Raw genomic sequence first — 21806 nt, forward strand, 5'->3', positions numbered from 1 at the left:
TTCTCTATGTCTCTGAAATAAGATTTCTTTTTAGAAATCTTAAGGCATATTTCTTGCCATTTAACTACTTTCACGTCTAATTACATTTGTTTTGTTTGTGCAAAAAAAATTTAATTTTATGTATAATCAAAAAAGTGTTTTATCTCCTGTGATCCTCTTTCTCTCTTGTTTAGTCTTGAATTCTTTCCATAGATCTGACAAGTGAAGTCTTTTTCATTCTTCTAATTTATTTATAATGTCACTTTTTATATTTAAGTCATACTGAGTGTGGATCATAGCATGGTATTTCCACCTTTGTTGTTGTTGTTATTGTTGTTCTTTGCTTGGTTTTTTCTTTCTCATTTTTCCCCCTTTTGCGCTCGCGCTCTCTCTCTCTCTCTCTCTCTCTCTTTCTCTTTTTTTTTTTTTTTTTTTTTTTTTTTTTGCAGCATGGAACAATGTTCGTAAGAATTGCACATGTTTAACCTATATTGGATTCCTTGCTATCTAGGGGAGGGAGAAATGGAGAGGAAAGGAGAAAAACTTGGAACACAACGTTTTGTAAGGGTGAATGCTGAAAACTATCTTTGCATGTATTTTAAAAAACAAAAAGCTGTTATAAATTGTATTTAAATCATATCTTTTGGAGTATATCTAGGCACATTCAGTATGATATGTATGGCAAAGCCTTTTGTAAATCAAAATCATATCCTCAAATTTACTTATTTAAAACAATCCATTTTAACAACAACAAAAATCTTACTAGTTATAGAATAATAAGCAAGACATTAACCTTTGTGGTTCTCAGTTTATCTATTTGTAGAATGAGGTTGAATTAAATGAATTGAAAATTAGGAAACCTGGGTTCTAATTGTTGTTTTGCCAATAACTTTGGTAAAGTGCATTTGTGGTCAAGTCACAAACTTTTTTTTAGATCAACACCCTCACTTGTAAAGTTGAAGGTGTTTGAAGAGATAATTTAAAGTTTCCTTCTAATTCTAAGCTTCTATAGTTCAACCTTTCAATTTGTATGTAGGATATTATTAAGGTAGGTCACACATATATTTGGATCACCCATTTGCTATCTCCCAAATGACCTCTCTGCCTTATCACAAGGTAGCTTTATGATACAAATCTCAGAATATTTTAATGACAGGAAGAAAAATGCATGCTATTGCTCTGACTTAGGACTGATCTCCAATGACTCAAAGGCAGAGCTCTGAGGAAATAGGTAGGCAGCAGCAAACAAGAGCTAAAATCGGATCTAGCTCCCTGGTTTGCCTCAGATAGATCCCCTGTGCTCAGATGTCTTATTCTGGAACAGATAAAAAAGTGTGCCATTATCCTGCCACACTTGGCTCTTAGCCTCAGGTGTTATCATAGGCACCCTTCTAAAACCTCTACAACACACTACCTTCCTAGGGTCAGACAAACAAATCCTCTTTTCAAAAAGACACAAAGGGTAGCTGTTTTAACAACTGTTCCCTCCTTATCTTATCCATTCACTCTTACCCAAACCTACCTTCCTGAATAATTTAGTTACCACATATCTACTGAACTCTGATGGTTAGCTTTGTTTTTTCTTACTAAAGAAAATCTGGACTTAAACCTGAGAAGGGTCACATCAGGTCCAGGTCCAGGAGGTTGTCAAGACTGGTTATTCCATCAGATGATAAGGAAAATAGATTTTTAAAAATGTCTAAGTCACAGTGGGGTATCAAGTGGCATTAAAAGGACCATGGTAATTATATCTGTAAGAATTCATTTTAACATAGAACACTGCTTTCCGAACTAAATTGGTAAAGGCTTCAAATGAGTTCAAGGAATCTGAAAATAATGGTTAAATATGAAATGCCCAAAAAAACCAGAGAAAATTAAATTTATTCCCTATTCAAAAAACCTCAGTACTTAAGTATTTTTGACAGCTAGACATTTATAAAGTACATATACCTTCTTGTTTGATTCTTATGACCACATGCAGAAGTATTACAAGTATAATTTTATAGAGAATGAAAACTAAGTTATATGAGATTGTGACCTAAAACTCATAGAATCACAAATCCCAAGGCAGAAGGTAGTCCTTAAGACAACATGATCCAATCTCATCATTTTGCAGATGAAAAACTGGAAAGGTTGAGTGCCCATTCAAGATCATATTCATTAAGAAATTAAATATTGAGGAGATGCCCATCAATTGAGGAATAGCTGAATGAATGTGATTGTAATGGAATAATTCTGTTCTATTAAAAAAAAAAGGGGGGGGGGGAGCTGTGTGACCCTGAGCAAGTCACTTAACCACAATTGCCTCAGTAAAAATTTAAAAAAAAAAAAAAAAAAAAAAAAAAGGGAAGCAGAATTATTTCAGAAAAACCTGGAAAGACTTACATGAACTGATGCAAAGTAAACTGAGCAGAACCAGGAGAACACATTAACAGCAATATTGTATGATGATCAACTGTAAAAGATTTAACTAGTTTCAGCAATTCAATGATATAAGACAATTCTGAAGGACTTATGGTGAAAACTAGCATTCCTCTCCAGAAAAATGATGACATTTGTATACAGATCAATGCATATTATCTTTCAGTTTCTTTATCTTAACTTTTCCCTGTACTTTTTTCCCCTTGGTCTGTGATAGGGGAAAATGTTTTACATGACTGCACATGTATAACCCATATCAAACAGCTCACCATTACAGGGAGGGGGAGAAGAAATGGAGGGAGACAATTTGAAACCAAAAGTCAAAAATTATTTTTACAAGGAAAGATAAGGAGGAGGAAGGAGAAAGAAAAAGGAGGAGGAAAAGAAGGTAATGATGAAGGAGGAGAAGGAAGAAGGGGAGGAAGGAATAAGGAAGAGGAATAGAAGGAAGAGAAGAAGATCCAAGAAAAATAATTTTAGCACCAGGTCCTTTGATGCCAAAGCCACTGTTCTTTCCTCACCACCACCACAGCACATGCTTTACAGAAAAGCTAACATTTTCCACCTGTCTCAAAATCATTGTTCTTCTGTTGTTCATTATATTAACAATGCTGACGATCTCCTCTCCCTTTTCTATTCTACCTCTTTCCTTATAATGTTCATTTTTTCCAAAAAAAAAAAAAATCCTCAATATTCTTCTGTAAAATGTGACGATTGAACCACAAAGTCAGCTCACTTTAGTTTTATTGCATATTGACAATGCCTCCATTTAAGCAGCAGGCAGAATCAAGATGGTAAAGAAAAGGCTGGGACTTGCTTGACCTCTCTCTCCAAAACTCCTTCAAACAACTTTAAAGAATTCCCCAAAACAAATTCTGAACCAGCAGAATCCACAAAAAAAGATGGTATGAAACAATTTTTCAGCCCAACACAACTTAGAAATTCAGCAGGAAAGGTCTGTTACATCAGGGTGAACAATGAAATACATTCTAGTGAAGGCTGTACCTCAGCAAATCTTTGGGGCCCATTGAGTCAAGTGACACTAGCAGTTTTCTGACTTCTCAGCCTACAGAGAGGGAGTCAAACAACCTGACAGAAGGAGATTATAGGGATCCCTTTGCTAGCACTGGAAGCAGGACTCTGTTGCACTGCCCAAATTTGGATCTGGTTCACAGTCCTGGGTCTCAATCCCAGGGCAAGAAGGAACACTAGCACACCAAAGTTTTCACTACAAGGAAGCCGGGACCTGATCATAGTGCAGGGTAGAAAAAGTACTTACAGTTACTCACAGACCAGAGCACAGGCTAAAACAATAGTAAACACAACTATTTCAAGATCATACAACCTCTGAAAAACCAAAAATGTAGAGGTTCCCCAGAATTATCTCTGAAAACAGATGCACAAAAACACCTAACGCTTGGAAAGGTGCAGCAGAGTCTAGCTTTAGCACAGAATTAAAAGTCAAGAAACAGGCTGGAAAAATACGCAAACAGCAGAAAAAGATCATGACTATAAAAAGTTAGTAGGGTAATAGGAAAAATCAAATTAAAAACTCAGAAGATAACAAAGCCAAAGCTGCTGCATCCATAGAAAAATATGAATCAGTTTCAGGCCATGGAAGAATTCAAGAAAGACATTAAAAATAAAGTAAAATAGGTAGAGGAAAAGATGGAATGATAAATTAGAATGATAGTGGAAAATCATGAAAAAAAGAGTTAAGAGTTTGGTGAAGGAGGCACAAAAAAATACTGGAGAAAATTAACACCTTAAAAAAGAAACTAGGTCAATTTGTAAAAGAAACACAAAAATCCAATGAAGAGAAAAATGCCCTGAAAATCAGAACTGGCCAAACAGAAAAAGAGGTATAAAAATTCACTGAAAAAATAATTCCTTAAAAATTAGAACTGGGAAAGTGGAAGCTAATGACTTTATGAGACATTAGGAAACAATAAAACAAAATCAAAAGAATGAAAAAAGAAAAGATAATGTGAAAGAGAGCATTGGAAAAAACAACTGGCCTAGAAAATAGATCAAAGAGAGATTAATTTAAGAATTATTGGACTACCTGAAAGCCATGATCAAAAAAAAAAAAAAAAAAAAAAAAAAAAAAAAGAGCCTAGATATCTTCTTTTAAGAAATTGTCAAGGACAATACCTCAAATCTCTTTAGCTTTAGTTGTGAATAAGACCTTGTCAATTAGATAAATGGTTTCAGCCTTTATAATGTCAAATAACATAAATTTGCAACAATAAAACCAAGTGAAAGATATCTACATATACTATGGCCAACAATTAAAATGAGGCAAGGTCACTGGGATTCATTAGAAGAGAGAAAAGGTAGTGCTTTTCTAAAAAAGTGAAAAGAAGAAACTGGATAATCATTGACTCAAAAGCTTCATAGTAAAGTATGAATTCTTGACAAAACATTTGGCCATCTTTATCTCAGATATAAATCTGATCTCACCTTTCTTACATGAATTAATTATATCTCTACTATCAATTCAGGAATTATTGAACAAGAGACCAGAAACCTTCATGAATTTCTCTTACCTTTATTGATTATCCCAAAGTCATTGATTCATTTTCCATATCCATGGCTTATTCATATACCACAAATATGTAAAATTGATTTACATACAGTGCAAACACTAGAATACTCAATATCTACATAGAAAACTGTTTTCTACTTAAACCATATCTAATACAATACATTAAAAAACAATTCAAATAAAATGTGACACTTTTCAGGAAGACAGAAAACCTATTATGGCTTTTCCTATCCTTAAATGCACTATTTCTTCTGCACAGAACTAATTATGACTTCCAAATTAAAGAGGATGTTGAACTCAGAAATTTTATTAATCATCTGATGTACACTGACCCTCCAGTGAACAGAAAAACACATTAAACAGCTCCTCCTCATGAAATTTTTCTCTGATGGTATCAAAATGCCATTCAGTTTTGATAAATGTAAAATTCTTAATGATATGCCAACAGAAACAAAATGAAGGCTCTAAACTTGAATAAAGGAGTCAAAGTGCACCATAGGTCAAAGACAACATTTATAAATACAATGATCCTCCAGATGAGATATAATGCCATTACAGAGAAATTTGTAGCAGAATATATTTGGAAATTTATTATCATCCTTAAACCAAAGCTAATTGTAAATACCTAAAACAATTAAAACACACACACACACACACACACACACACACACACACACACACACACACATATATCACTTGGCTTACACTTTCAGATTCAACTTTGGATTTGGAAAGCATCATAATAAAATTCAGTACAATATTGATTAAATACAGGGCCAATTTCCCAAGGAAACTATACAAAATTTGACACTTTCTTGCCAAAATGGAAATCATTAGAACCCAAGATAAACAGGTCACAACTACAGAAATACTTTTTGAGCAAACTGTTATTATTTTACCAAACTATAGTAAAGTTTAATGACAAGTGAATGCCATTGGGCTTGTCAAATATAATGAAAGTACCTAAAAAATGGTCAACAACTAAGAATGGATTCAAAGACCTTGTATGAGCAATATTCAATGAACTCTGCCAATTATGTTAACAAAGAAGCATTGAACAAACAAAAGGCTGAATCATGCAGATTTTTCTGTGGAAACAGAGAAGCCATAATGATGGCAATTCAAGACTAGTATTTACTATCAGAAATAATAGTACAGTTGTCCTTGATGAACCCAAATAATACAAATTATGCAAGGACAACTGGAAATTGTGCAATATATTGTTGAAAGATGTAAAGATTCAGTACTTCTCAAATAACATGCAATATAAATCCTGGTGGCTAGAACTGTACATCAAAAACTCACTATTTTTCTGGACTAAATGATGAGAAATCCTCATACTACATATACAGACCTCAAAATATCTTGGAGAACTCAACCAATAAACTGTACTGGAATTAGACTATATCAATGAATGAAAATTTGCCTATGATTACTCAGACAAATCCATAAAAATCAAAGAACAATTTTTTAATAGATGTCACCACACCTATTACTCACAATCTCCGAGCTACACAGAACAAGAAGCTTTGAAAACTTAGAAGCCTACCAAAAAAGATCAAAATCAAATGAGAAGAATTTAAGATACTTATCATTCCTGTCATCCTATATACTATTGGAATTAAATTAAGGAGGCTTTCAGTGAGCTTACAGAAGATAAGCTTACATCCTGATACTCTCAATCAACTACAAAAAGCATTTTAATCTTTGGAAATATGTTGTGGGTACAGCAAGAGAAAGGACTAGAATTTTTTTTTTATTATCTACTGACTCAAAAAAAAAAAAAAAATTCTGTATCAAAGATGGAGTAATCAAAGCAGAAAGATTCCACAGGACAAGAATGCAAGAAGCTCAACTGTAAAGTTCCGGGTAGCTCCCTGGAGGCCTCATGACCAGCCAGAGTCAGGATAAGTAAAAGCCCTTAGTCTTTAGGGGGAGAAGTGAAGGAGACAGACAAACTGCCACAGCCTCACCACCAACCTTTTTCCTCCTTGTCCTCTTGAGTCTGGCTTATCTCACCCCACCCTCTAATCCTTGCCCAAGATTATCTGTATACATATACACCAAACATTGAGCCAGCACAGAACAGTAAGAAGGGCCATTTTCCCAAACATATGCTAATAAAGTCATTATCGAATAGGTAATTAACCTTAAGTGCTTCTTTGTCTGATTTAAGCACACCTTTTAACAGTTTCAGCCCTTTATATCTCCCTCTTTCTTTTGTTTTAGAATACAAGTGGTCATATACTACCTAAACTAATCTATTTATTTAACACTATACCAATCAGACTTCCAAAAAACTATTTTGATGACCTAGAAAAAAATAACAACAAAGTTCATATGGAAAAACAAAAGGTCAAGAATTTCAAGGGAATTAATGAAAAAAAAAAAAAAAAATCAAATGAAGGTAGCCTAGCTGTACCAGATCTAAAATTATATTATAAAGCAGCAGTTACTAAAACCATCTGGTATTGGCTAAGAAATAGACTAGTTTATCAATGGAATAGATTAGGTTCAAAGGACAAAACAGCCAATAACTTTAATAATCTAGTGTTTGACAAACCCAAAGACCCCAGTTTTGGGGATAAGAACGCATTATTTGACAAAAATTGCTGGGAAAATTGGAAATTAGTATGGCAGAAACTAGGCACTGACCCACACCAAGTACACCAAGATAAGGTCAAAATGGGTTCATGACCTAGGCATAAAGAATGAAATTATAAATTGGAAGAGCATAGGATAGTTTACCTCTCAGACCTGTGGAAGGGGAAGGAATTTATGACCAAAGAGGAACTAGAGATCATTATTGATCACAAATAGAAAATTTTGATTTTATCAAATTGAAAAGTTTTTGTACAAACAAAACAAATACAGACAAGATTAGAAGGGAAACAATAAAATGGGAAAACATTTTTACAGTCAAAGGTTCTGATAAAGGCCTCATTTCCAAAATATATAAAGAACTGACTCTAATTTATAAGAAATCAAGCCATTCTCCAATTGATAAATGGTCAAAGGATATGAACAGACAATTCTCAGACGAAGAAATTAAAACTATTTATAGCCATATGAAAATATTCTCCAAATCATTATTAATCAGAGAAATGCAAATTAAGACAACTCTGAGATACCACTACACATCTGTCAGATTGGCTAGAATGAGAGGGAAAGATAATGAGGAATGTTGGAGGGGATGTGGGAAAACAGGAACACTGATACATTGTTGGTGGAATTGTAAACATATCCAGCCATTCTGGAGAACAATTTGGAACTATGCTCAAAAAGTTATTAAACTATGCATACCCTTTGATCCAGCAGTGTTTCTACTGGGCTTATACCCCAAAGAGATACTAAAGAAGGGAAAGAGACCTGTATGTGCCAAAATGTTTGTGGCAGCCCTGTTTGTAATGGCTAGAAACTGGAAATTGAATGGATACCCATCAATTGGAGAATGGTTGAGTAAATTGTGGTATATGAATGTTATGGAATATTATTGTTCTGTAAGAAATGACCAGCAGGATGAATACAGAAAGGACTGGCAAGACTTACATGAACTGATGCTGAGTGAAATGAGCAGAACCAGGAGATCGTTATATACCTCAACAACGATACTGTCTGAGGATGTATTCTGATGGAAGTGGATCTCTTCGATAAAGAGAGCTAATTCAGTTTCAACTGATCAAGGATGGACAGAAGCAGCTACACCCAAAGAAAGAACACTGGGAAATGAATATAAACTGTTTGCATTTTTGTTTTTCCTCCCTGGTTATTTTTTACCTTCTGAATCCAATTCTCCCTGTGCAACAAGAGAACTGTTCAGCTCTGCACACATGTATTGTATCTAGGATATACTGTAATCTATTTAACATGTAAAGGACTGCTTGCCATCTGGGGGAGGGTGTGGAGAGAGGGAGGGGAAACATCGGAACAGAAGTGAGTGCAAGGGATAATGCTGTAAAAAATTACCCTGGCATAGGTTCTGTCAATAAAAAGTTATTAAAAAAAAAAAAAGAAAAAGGAAAAAATATAAATCCTTTTGTTTGGAACTTAAAAAAAAAAGAATACAGGTGGTCATGCCATCCCCGACTTCTCAGGAAGTGAAAACACCAAAAGGAAGTGGGGAGTTAAGCCAGATATTGTTAGGGGGTTTCTGGACTGAAGGGTCTTACTAGAAACAGGTATGTACAATCAAGAATTTCAGCCCTTTACACTCAATGAGGCAACAGTCATAGGAATTAAATGAAGATTAATTATATTCACTCAACATATCTTTCTCACCAACCTTTCAGCTCTGGCATTTCCACCTTCAACTTTAATGCTTTGGGACTCAAAAACCTGATGCCCACTCCCCTGAATGAGGCCCTGATTCTGCCTAGAGGGAGACAAAGGAAATCAGGCTTCTTTACAATTAAGGAGGCTCCTAGCTTAAATAATCCCAAAGGCTAAAGGGACAACCCAGAACAGGAACCTTCCAACCTCCAAAAACCCTGAATAAGCAGCTAAAGCTGACTCAGTCCAGTAACAAAAGGAAAGATTCCAAATGGTACTGCTGCATGCAAAGCCTTCAAGAAAAACATGAATCAATCTCAAGCCTTACTTGAAATACAAATATAATGAAAAATACAATCTGGAAGAAGTAAATAATAATAATGCTCAAAGAATTCAAGATTTTTAATGAAATAAAAGTTACTAATATTGAACACAGGATGAGCAGAAACGGCTTACAGATCATAAGTCTCCTAGAAAAACATAATAACTGAGAAAAATTGAACACTATTACACAAGAAGAGAAAACTGCACAAACTTCTGAATATAGGTAACAAAGCACCAATCAAAAGAACCCACAGATTAGTTCCAGGAAAGAAAAATATATATACAGCTCAAGATCCAAGATACGTTAAAGTTTACAATTCTAAATTATCAAGAAGCCTGAAAAAGAACTTCAGATTATCAATCTCTGCAGTAGTTTAGAGAAGATTAATTATAAAGGAAAAACAACAAGACAGAAATTTTAGCATAGCCACTCTGGAAAGCAATTTGGAATTATGCAAATGAAGGGGCTAAAATGCCCATATTCTCTGACCTAGATGTTCCTCTAGTCATTGACAACAAGAAAAGTTCCAATGATCGCAAAATATTTATTATATCTCTCATCATGGCAGCAAAGTATTAGAAACAAAATACAGATCCATCAATTGAGGATGAATAAACTATGATACATGAATACAATGGAATATTATTGTAATGTAAGAAATGACAAACAGAATGAATACAGAGAAGCATAGTAAAATTTCCACAATCTAACACCAAGTGAAGAAAGTGGAGACCAGAAAACAGTATACATAATGACAAAAACACTGGCAAAAGAAAGAACCATTACAAAACAATCACAAAGAAATGTCCCCAAATTACATAAAACAAAGCTATCCTAAAGAAGAGTCTTCTCACTCCTCTGCAGAAAGAAAGAAGGAAAGAAATCCAGGGGTGGAAGAGTGAACATAGTACCCAATTTGTTCAACCAATGCTTTAGTTGTGCAGGATATTTTTTGAAGGGGGGAAAGAGCATGGCAAGCCAATGGGAGCAGCCAACATCAAGGCTCGACATGGAAGATGGAACAGGGGAGGGACATCCAGGCCAGAAGTCAACAGTCAAAAAACATTTGTTTACTTAATATTAGTCACTATGCTCAGCTCAAGGCACAGAAAATTAGAAAAAGGAAAACAGTCCCTGCATTCAAAGAATTTACAAGCTAGTGGAGGAAAGACAATACATAAAAGGAAAGGAGTGAAAAGATTTTCCCTGATGAGTTTAACCTGAGAAAAGCATTAGTGTATTCCAAAGCACAGTCTGGGAAATTTCCAAAGTAAGTGACCATTAATATTCTAATGCGATAAGGGAGTTCCTTTGATAAATAATTACCCCCAGTAAATCAGTTGTATTATTTTATTTCTATGAAAGCACAGCTGTACTATACAAAGCACAGCAGATCTTTCTTTGATATCACTGCTTTTGAAAAAATGAACAGTTAACTCCAAGATATGGGATACAAGACTATAATACTTTGGTGGTCAAGTTCATAGATTCAAACCCTCGTTTTCATTTTATTTAATGAATCATACTCTATACCTTGGCCAGTCTATAAATGTATGACCTTGGTCACTATGGAGACCAGACAGGATTAAAGCAAACTCATTCACACCTTTAGGAAGAAAGGAAAGTCTTTCCATTGCCAAGGATATCATATTCTCAAGTGAAAAACAACATGGGCAATGGGTGCAGATATGGGTGCAGATATAGGTGTAGATGTGGGTGGGTATTGCTGCACCAAAACAAAGTGAGTCCAAACAGTTACTCTAGGTCTAAAGACATACAAGAACCATCCATTGTTGCAGTGGGAGAAGTTCCTCCATAAAAATACTCATTCCATTCAAAATACAAATGGCCATTGGTACAATTTTGAGCATAAAAATACCTAATAATAATAGCTAGCACTCAAATAGAATCTTAATGGTTTTTGCAAAGCATTTTGCAAGTATTATCTCATTTTACCCTCATAAAAATCCTGGAAAGTCAGTGCTATAATCCCCATTTTACAGATGAGAAAACTGAAAGGAAAGCTAAACAACCTGGCCAAGGTCACATAGCTAGCAAGTGGCCCTCTCTGCACTCAGGTCTTCCTGACTCCTATTCTACACGGATATAACAAAAGCTCTCCATAAAGCAAAAATGCTTCAAATTAGGACAGTTTCCTCACAGGCCAAAAAAAGAAACAGATTGTAGCAAGGAGAAATAAAGAAGATGCAAGACAACCAATCCACAAGATTCAGTTGCTGATTTACAGGGGAAAAAAAAAAAAAAAACTTAGTAATGCTATAGAGGACATTAGCCAAAGTTAAATGGCACTAACAACAAGCTATTTATTGAATTAATAAAAAAGTGAGTAAGGTAACATTCAACACAATGTTGACTGATTTAGTCTGGCACCTGTTTTGGCTTGTTTTACTTTATTTTTACTATCCACTGAAGCATGACTTTCTGAAAACTTATTCTGTCTTGTATTACTGTACAGTTAAACCTTACTTAGATTTCTTAAACCTTGAAATTTTATTTTTTGGAGAGAAAATAGATTTTTGTCAGGCCTTAAGGCAGCTCTCATTACAGTTTGTGCTCATTTATATAACTGCATCAAATCCCTAGCATTTAACAGTTCTTAGCCCGAGCTATAGAATTCACTCTTTTTTGTTTAAGAAATGAGCAAGGCAAATTGACCTGCTTACCTTAACTCTTTCCCAGCATAACAGGCCTTCTTAAAAATTTTTCTACTCACAACCCTTTTTCAACCAAGGTATTTTTGGATGACCCTGGATATACAGGTATAAAAACAAGTGTACAAATCAAACATTTACTGATAATAAATCATAATTTCACAACTCCCACATTCAGTTATGAGATTCCATGTGGGGTTGCTAATCACAGTTTAAGAAGCTGAGGTCCAAACAACAAAATCCCACCAATTCTTTGAAAAAGATGTCTTTGTCTTGGGATCTCTTTTACTCTAATGACTTCTTTATAACCTTGATGTCTTGTTATGTGAGGAATAAAACCAATGAGTTTCTCTTTTTGATCACAGAGGAAAATCTCAAAACAGAATTCTACCTTCCTTTATATCAAGAGACAACTTGCTCAGGAATTTGCTTTTCTAGATTGTTGACAAGCTGGACAAGGCCAAACCACAAAAAAGGAGCTAATCATTGGTCACTTGGGAAGCCTGACAACAGAGTCAAACTACCCATATCTTTTTGTATGCCTACCCTACCATTTATTCCTCATGCCCAAGATTTATGAGATATGCTAATAATACACTTTATTAAAACCAAAGCAAAGAGCAGACCCCTACTAATACTATCCTTCCCAGAAACCAAAATCCACCCAAGATCAAACAATATAAAGCCTTAGTCTCAATTCCACTTCTTATCAAATCTCTACTTCAATTGAGACCACTGCCTTTACCTCAAAGTATCAAACAAAAAAATTTAAGAACAAGCATTCTCTAGCTAATATCCTGAATATAAAAACAAATAATTTTTGGAACCAAGAGTCTACAATGAATACCAGTTATTCTAAAATTAAAAAAAAAAAAAAAAAAAAAAAGCTTGAATCTTAAATCAATCCCCATCTTCTGCCTTTAGGATCTAAAAAACAACACTGTTGGAAAATCAACTGGTAAAGTACATCAGTGAAATAGAATCTTTTTATTAGCTTCAGCCCTTTCCAAATACACTTAAAACATTTGCTTTACCATTAGCAGCCATTTATGCAAGTGATCAATACTACAATCCAGTAAAAGCTACTTGTCCGTGTCCTAGTTATGAACAGAGTTGTCACTATTTACTTAACAAGCACATTTGGGAACCTGGCAATAATCTGCCACTCCTTTTATATCTAATGCATGTGGAAATTCTTGAGTTACAGGAGGCCATATATCTGCAAGTGCAAACTTGCGATACTAATGCAAATGCCTATCAGTCTAAGTCCAGTATCTTAAAATAAGCACCTGATGTTGAGTTGCAAATACATAAAATAATCAGCTCACACAGATCTCTAGTTCCTTAAGTAAACTGTAAATATATAAGTACTTATTGTGCAATCTCATTTCCAAACACAAATTTTAAGGAGGGAACCATTTCTCCACAAATAGTTCTAAAAAAGATTTGTCATGGGGAGAGATGTCTAAAAAATTTTCTGATTTTCATAAAATATTTGAGGACTTCACATCATTCTTTCTTCAATTTTTTCAATGGTAAATATTTCACTACATTATCCTGAGCAGGAAAACTAGCTTGAAGGATTTAATTTAATTTTAATTTTAATTTTTTAGCATAATAGCTCTCAAAGAAGTGGGCAGAGTAACATCAATATATAAAGATTCAGTTCTTAGAGGAGTTAAACAAACACTTGTTAAAAAAAAAAAAAGATAAGTACTATATTCCTTCATTTGTAAAAATAGTTCAATCACAGTCTCATTCTAATCTTCAGAGCCTTCAATTCCTTTTGTCTCCTTTTTAGCTCCTAACCTTTCTCAAATTAGGTACCTTGCCACCTACTTTTGTCATCAAATCCTTTAACAAATCTACTAAACAGTAAACAAAAATAAAGCACTCCCTCTATCTAAATCATCCAAAATCAGTTAAACATATGTGTTTAGAAGACTAGAATATAATCTATATAGAACATATAGCAGATTAGGATTACCTGGTTTACCATGATCCCCATCAAAAATAATCTCAAGAAACAGAAAAGAAACAAAATTGCTAGAAAATCCTATTAGAAAATAAAAACTCACCAAAAAGCTAATGAGTTAATGAAAGAAGGCTTCTGATAAAATAAAATAAAAATTACAGAGAAAGGGATGATGGGAAAATACAAAAAGAAAAATGCACAAAGCAGTATTAGAAACTAAATCAAAGAACAGCAACGTTCATTAAATTCTTTAAGATATAATAAAACATATTGAAAGAATTTAAGGAAGTACTGGACAGAGAATAAGACAAATGTCTTAAAAGATAAAAAAAAAAAAATTCAACAAAAGGGAACCAAGCAGAGAGAAAACTGAAAATCCCAATGAATAGAATAAAAACAAGATTAATACAACAGAAGGACAGCTCCTAAGTTGAAATAAAATACCAAGCTCAGAAAAGAACTCAATTAGATATAGTCTGGAATTTAATGAACACAAAAGAGACAGTTTGGAGGGTGAAGGAAAGAAAATCTCCATGACTAAAATCCAGTAATTACCAAAAAGAAAAAAGAATTTGATTGGTGTACTTTAACAAGTAACACAAGAAATTTTAGAAAGACTTCCCACAATATCAAGAGAGAAAACTCAAAATGCTGATATTCACCAGCAAACTTCAAATATACAACTATAAGAAAAAAATCCTTAAAACTACCAGGAACAAAATGCTGGTTTTGGATCGGAAAAAAAAAACACAAATTAGCATGTCTCAAAATCTTTCTCCAAAAGTTAGAAATGATTGGGGAGGAAAACTGAAACATGATATGGCTCCCTACTCTCAGCAACGAAGTGGCAGAGCAGAGGCATGGAATGAGACATATGTTGTCATACATGACTAATGAGTAGATTAATCTTGTTCATTGATTTTCTGTTGCTTCAAACAACTTAAGGTGGGGAAATTGAAAGAATCATAAGAAGGTAAAACAATGATTTTAATCATCATTTATTAAATGTTTATTTTTTAAAAGGTGCTCAAAAGATATTAGAACACAAAACAGATTAAATTATTATTAGTTTGTTGGAACTCTTTCTTTTACTGAAAAATAATGAATCACAATTTTTTTTTGCTTTTCCTTGGATTTTACTCCTTATTTTATTTAGTTCATTATTTAAATCTGCTAAGGTTGTTATTAAGTTTCTATACATGCAGGTAGACATACACACACACAACTACAATTAAAATTGGTGTAGACAGAGTAAGTACCTTCTCAAGAAAGGTACAAAAATAGTTGGCTCACTCTACACATAGAAATTCTATTTTAGAGTATATTCTGTAGGGCAGGAACTTCTGGTTCAATATAAAAAATTTGAAATTGAGTCCTTAACAAAAAGACTTCTAATATTATCCTGATTAATTTTTTTCATTAATGTTTGAAATTCAAGCTCTAACACCAAACTGAACTAACACAAGCTTGTAATTTCTTATAGTTTAGAACTTACAATTTCTTATAATTTAGAAACAAAATTTCTCATCTCAATTCTCTACTATGTCTTCAAGATAATAAACAGAAAACTGTCAGGACCTTGGATAGTAGCCAATGAAGTTCCAATTCAAACTCAACACACTAGCCTGTTAAAAAAGATTATGTATTGCTCACGTGAATAAATGAGTTGAAATGATAATCAACATTATAATCATTTAGATTTATATCATGTTTTACAGTTTATCAAAGTTCTCTTCCCAACCACTGTTCGAAACAGACAGGACAGCTATTATTTCTATTTTACAAAGAAAGATTTTCCAAAATGAATTTCTATAATATGTTTGGAAGATTTGCACATGTGCACATAGATTGCACAATATAGATTTTTAACCTATATTGGATTACTTGCTGTCTAGGGGTGGGGAGAAGTGGGAAGGGAGGGAGGAAGAAAAATTTGGAACACGAGATTTTGCAAGGCTGAATGTTGAAAACTAGCTTTGCGTGCATTTTGAAAAACAAAAAGCTATTATTATTTAAAAATTAAAAAACAAAAACTAAACAAAACAAAAAAACAACAAAGTGATCCTCCATGATGACAGATCTAATAAAAGGCAAGTGCCAGGATCAACAATCACACCATGACTTCTCTTCTTCTACTCCTTATCCTCTATCACAATCTTACAATACTTGCTTAGATTCAATCTAGGACTTGATCCATTTATTTTTAGTTAAATTTCATTTGTTCTGACCCAGATAGTTCATTATTCAGGAATATTACTTTCTATCAACACCCCCCTCCCTCATCTTCCCTATAAAACTGTCCCACAAATGTAATTAGGTCAGCCATAGTACCCAGTTTAATTAAATATATCTTACTGCCTGGTGAATGTTGTTCTTCACCTGATCACTCAACATGCTGTCGAAGACAAAGGAATCACCAAATTTCTCTGCCTACAATGAAGGGGAAAAAAATAAAATCTTTAAGTGGTTTGCACACACATCAACTTCTTTACAATCATCAAAATAACTACTTTTGAGAATCCTACACTTGAAATGAGGAGGTTTGGTTCAAGTTCTTATTTATCATTAGTTAAGGAATCTTTGGCAACCCACTGAACCTTTCTGAGACTTAATTTGCTAATCAGTAAAATGAAAACTTCTCTTACTTACCTTATAGAAGTATTGTGAATATTTAATGGAATGATATGGCTTAAAATAAAAAGTTTACACTTTCTCACATTTCTTCAGAAGATCCACTAGAAAATACTACCTAGATAATAAAACGGGCCAAAATTATCCTTTAACACTTATTCAGTTCAACTGGTGAATATATAGCTTGAAGTGATTGAATGCCTCCTAACAAATTACCTTGCACAGTGATTAATAAATGCTTGATGACTGTGATGGACTTGGCTCTTTTCACTACAAAGGTGATTCAGGCCAATTCCAATAGACTTTGGTGGAGAAAGTCATCTGCATCAAGAGAGAGGACTATGAGAACTGAACATGGCTCACAATATAGTATTTTCACCACTGTTGTTTGCTTGCTTGGTTTTTTCTTTCATTTTTTTTCTTTTTGATATGATTTTTCTTATGCAGCACAATAAATGTGGAAATATGTTTAGAAGAATTGCACATGTTTAACCTATATCGGATTACTTACTATCTATTACTTGCTATCAGTGGGGGAAGGAGGGAAAGGGGGAGGGAAAAAATTTGGAACACAAGATTTTGCAAGAGTGAATGTTGAAAACTATCTTTGCATGTATTTTGAAAAATAAAAAGCTATTATAAAAATAAATAAAATAAATAAATAAATGCTTGATGAGCTGGCAAATACTTTACACTTGCAGAACCCACAGAAAAGCTGATGACAAAAAATCTTCCAAGCATCCCCCCAAAAACCACAATTTTAGATATGTAATATTATCTTTTCTGTGCAATAATAAGGAGCACTGTCCTCCCCACTATCACACCTCAAACACACACACACACACACACACACACACACACACACACACACATCCAGTATTTGAGCTAACTATATAGCACACAGATGGAATCAAGATGAAAGATGACTAGATAGATGAAGATATGCAAACCATCCACATATAGGTGATAATTTAAACCATGGAAATGGATAAGAAGATAAATAGAGAAAGAAGACAGCCTAGGACAAAATCTTAAGGAATATCTATATTTAAGGGGCAAGAAGGGGACAAGGAATCAGAAAAAGTGTAGTCAAAAAGATAGGAAGAAGAATGAAACTAGGATTTATTAAGTACCTACTATGGGTCAGGAACTATGCTAAACATTTACAAATCTCATGAAATCCTCACAACAACCCTGGGAGATAGATATCATTATTATCCTTTTTTCATAGCTAAAGGAACCAAGAAAAATGGTGGTTAAGTTACTTGCACAAGATCACATAGCCAATAAATATCTGAAATTGGATTTGAACTCAGGTATTCCTGTCTCCAGGTCCAGAGCTCTATCCATTGTGCCAACCAGCTGTCTCTAGAGGTTGAAGGGAAAAAAGAAGGAAGAAAAGTATATTAGGAAACAATTACTATTAAAAAGAGAAGGACATTAATTTTTAAAAGAGGATAGAAGGGTGAGAGGAAAGAAAGCCAAATTTACAGTCACAAGACCTTTGTGGAGCCCTAGCTCTAACACTTCCTATTTATTTCACTGGAAACTACGAAGTCCGTAAGCACAAGCTAAAGTTTCCTACCTGTCAAAAAAGCAATGGAATGACATTTGTGATATCTTTTTCCCCCCATCAAGGGGACGCAATCAGGGTTAAATGATTTTGTCCAGAGTTACCTTGAATGCCATGTGAATGAAGTCACATTTGAACTCAGATCTCCTGACTCCAAGCTAATGTTTTACCTACTGTATCCCCTTGATGCCTCTGTGCCATCCATCTAACAGGGTTGTTGTGAGAAAAGTACTTTGGGAAACTCTAAAGCTACAATTTATTACAATATACAATATACAAAGAGCTACAATTATTATTAGCAGTATTATGAAAATTAAGAGAATCGTCAAAGTATTGTGATTAGAATTCATAATAAGCAGCTCAAGCTTTTCAAGGGGCATCTTGAAGCTATAGATGTTATTCCCTGATAGAACAGCAAATTGAGTCTCTCTGCCCTTCTTTCTTTTGCAGGAAAGGCGTCTTTGTTTTATTCACTCTCTACTGACTCAGAAGCAGTTCATGACCCCTGGATGACTGCCATCTCATTGTCTGGTTTTCCCACTCCAAAGAATTAAACCACTTTTAAAGGCACTTTAAAGGAATTGGGTACCCACCTCTGTCACATAGCCAGTGGAGTTCACAAATTTCTCAAATTCAGCATTACTGACTTCATACAAATCCATGTAAAAGGAGTTAATTCGGACCCTTCTGGCAGGTCCTTCCCCATCCTGCTTTATTTGAGGATCATCTGTGCCCATTGTAAATATACCCGCAGGGATGTGGGCCATCTGGAAAAGAGAGAAAAAATTAGGGAAAAGTTGTGCTATCATTTCACTGCGCAGGAGGAAAAGGACCACATTTCTCATCAAAACTCACTGGGTCCAACCATGCCTGACTATGTAGCCTTAGAGTCCCTGTACTTCTTTGGACCTCAATATCTTCAACTATAAAAGAAAGTGTTACACTTTTAGCTCAACCTCTATGATCCCATGAATAGGAGATTAAGATGTCTCTCCTTCAATTAATAATGTCATTCTTAAATGCCACAAATCAACATGAAGTGAAGACTTCTTAGAAAATGAGTCCTTTCATTATAACGCTATAGATTCTTCCTCAGAAACACTCTAAATGACTTAGCAGAGGTAGAATAATTTCATATCTGTGTCCCCAAGTCATTTTGAATGGAACATTTTATTTGCCAAATCTTTTAGGGTAATGAGGGAGTCATGGAAAGTAATGAATGCTATGTTAATGCTAAATTGTTGAAATCTTTCTAATATAATGTAGGGCAGGAAGGAACCCTTCTAAACTAGTTCAGTCCCCTAATGTTACTGCTCAGGAAGTTAAGAATAAGGGATACTGGGAGATTTGGGGGAAGGAAGAGGACAAAGAACCCCAAAACCACTCATTTATTAACATTAAAAAACAGGATATGATCATAGCAGGAGAATTTTGTTTCATTTGTTGAATAAACTAGCAGTTAAGAGTTCAATTTCTACTCCCACTTACTCAGCAAACAAGCAATTAATGGAAAGCATTTATTAAATGGCAATTTATCAGGCACTGTGCTGGGACCTGAAGATAACCAAGACAAAAATAAAAATAATTCCATCCTCAAGGTTCTTACTTTCTACTGAGAGTACACAGCATGTTCACAGAAGACTAAATACAAGTGGCACAAAATATATGCCAAATGTTGAAGGGAAAGGGGGAAGAAATCGAGAATGGCTTTTTTTAAAGAGGTGGCAGATAAGCTGAGCTTTTGAGGGAATGAAGGCTTTAAGAGGTAAGGACAAGGAGGGAGAGGATTCCCAGCATGAAGGGGAACAGGCTATGTATACAGAAATAGAAATAGGAAACTGAATGTTATGTTCACCAAACAGTAAGTAGGAGAATATGGAAGGAAAGCAAAGACAGAGAAAGACAGAATCACCGAGTCAGAGACAGACAGACAGAGAAAGAGAGAGACAGATATTTGTGGAGGGCTTTTGAATGTCAAAGATAGGAGTTTAGATTTGATCCTAGAAACAATGAAAAGCTAATGAAAGTTCTTAAGCAGGGATGGGACATGAGTAAAACCATGCTTTGGAAATACCATTTTTCTTTTTAAATGATGGACAAAAGAGACAGAACCAAGGTGCGGAGTAAAAGGCAGGAAATACTACTTTGGCAGCTATGTGAGAGACGGACCAGAGAGGGGAGGACCTGGATATAGGGAAGACAATTAGAGAGCCAATGACAATAGTTCATGCTAAGGGTCTGAACTGGAATGTTTTGATGTGCATTAGAAGAAATATGTATCTATTTAGGAAATACAGCAACAAGATTTAGCAACTGATTGGATATGTGGATTTAGTGAGAAAGAAGGGAAGAATGTGACTTCTAAATTTTGAACCTAGGAGATATATATAGATATAGATATAGATATAGATATAGATATAGATATAGATATAGATATAGATAGATAACAGTGATACCCTGGACAGAAACTAAGGGAAATTAAGAGGAAATATGAGTTTAAGTAGAAAGGGAGAGAAGAGGGAGAAACATCATTAATAATTCTGAAAAGGAAACAGAAAAATTAGAGAGTTATTCCACTGAGTCTCAGTATATGATAATTTGGATTCATCTACTTCACATTTTAGCCTCCCAAAACACATGCATGTAAGATGACCAGGGATCTTTAGGAAATAGGTATTATTAGAGTCAACATTAGAATCTTGAAATAACATGACCTATTAACATACAATATTAAGAAACTGACCACTAAATCAATCTATCTTCAATGCAAAATACAAGCAAGGACCTCGATATAATACTATCCCCTAAGTACACAGCTGTGTAGCATAGATTCTGAGAACTAAGAACACTAGAAAGATAAAACAAAAAAGCAAATTTAACTTTGATTTAAAAACAAATTTCCTAATAGCTAGAGAATGCAGCATGTATAACAGACCACCTTAGCAAGCAGATGATTCCCCAAAACTAGAGGTCTTCACGTAAAAATTCAAATAGTGTTATAAGGCCCTAATATAATAAAAACTAAGTCTACAATTCTTTCACATATTTATAAAACTCTTCAGTCCTTAAAAACTCAGATTTCTCTTACATTAGCTTTACCTTTCTCACCCCACATTAAAAAAAAAAAAATTGGAAAACACTATAATATAAAAGCTTAAAAATTAGTTTAAAAAGAAACCAATGAAATTTTAGAAAGTATTTAAAGGAGGGGTAAAAAATACTTGCTCCAGGAAGGAATTTGTGACCAAAGAAGAACTAGAGATCATTATTGATCACAAAATAGAAAATGTTGATTATATCAAATTAAAAAGCCTTTGTAAAAACAAAACACATGCAAACAAGATTAGAAGGGAAACAACAAACTGGGAAAACATTTTTACAGTTAAAGGTTCTGATAAAGGCTTCATTTCCAA

The 21806-nt window shown here is 34.2% G+C and overlaps 1 protein-coding gene across 2 annotated transcripts in view; it reads right to left on the bottom strand.

Moving 5' to 3' along the window:
* Positions 1-21806, bottom strand: part of SUMF1 (sulfatase modifying factor 1) — a 100291-nt gene that overhangs the window by 71422 nt on the left and 7063 nt on the right. Inside the window, exons 2-3 of one of the 2 annotated variants that reach the window (XM_051981154.1) lie at positions 18987-19160; positions 16545-16619 (exon numbers count right to left, since the gene is read on the bottom strand). In XM_051981154.1, the coding sequence (XP_051837114.1) occupies positions 16545-16619; positions 18987-19160 (249 nt within the window). The remainder of the gene's footprint in view (positions 1-16544; positions 16620-18986; positions 19161-21806) is intronic. The other variant, XM_051981146.1, reaches the window with a different exon arrangement.

Source organism: Antechinus flavipes, chromosome 1, assembly GCF_016432865.1.
Source record: "Antechinus flavipes isolate AdamAnt ecotype Samford, QLD, Australia chromosome 1, AdamAnt_v2, whole genome shotgun sequence".
NCBI classification, from domain to species: Eukaryota; Metazoa; Chordata; class Mammalia; order Dasyuromorphia; family Dasyuridae; genus Antechinus; species Antechinus flavipes.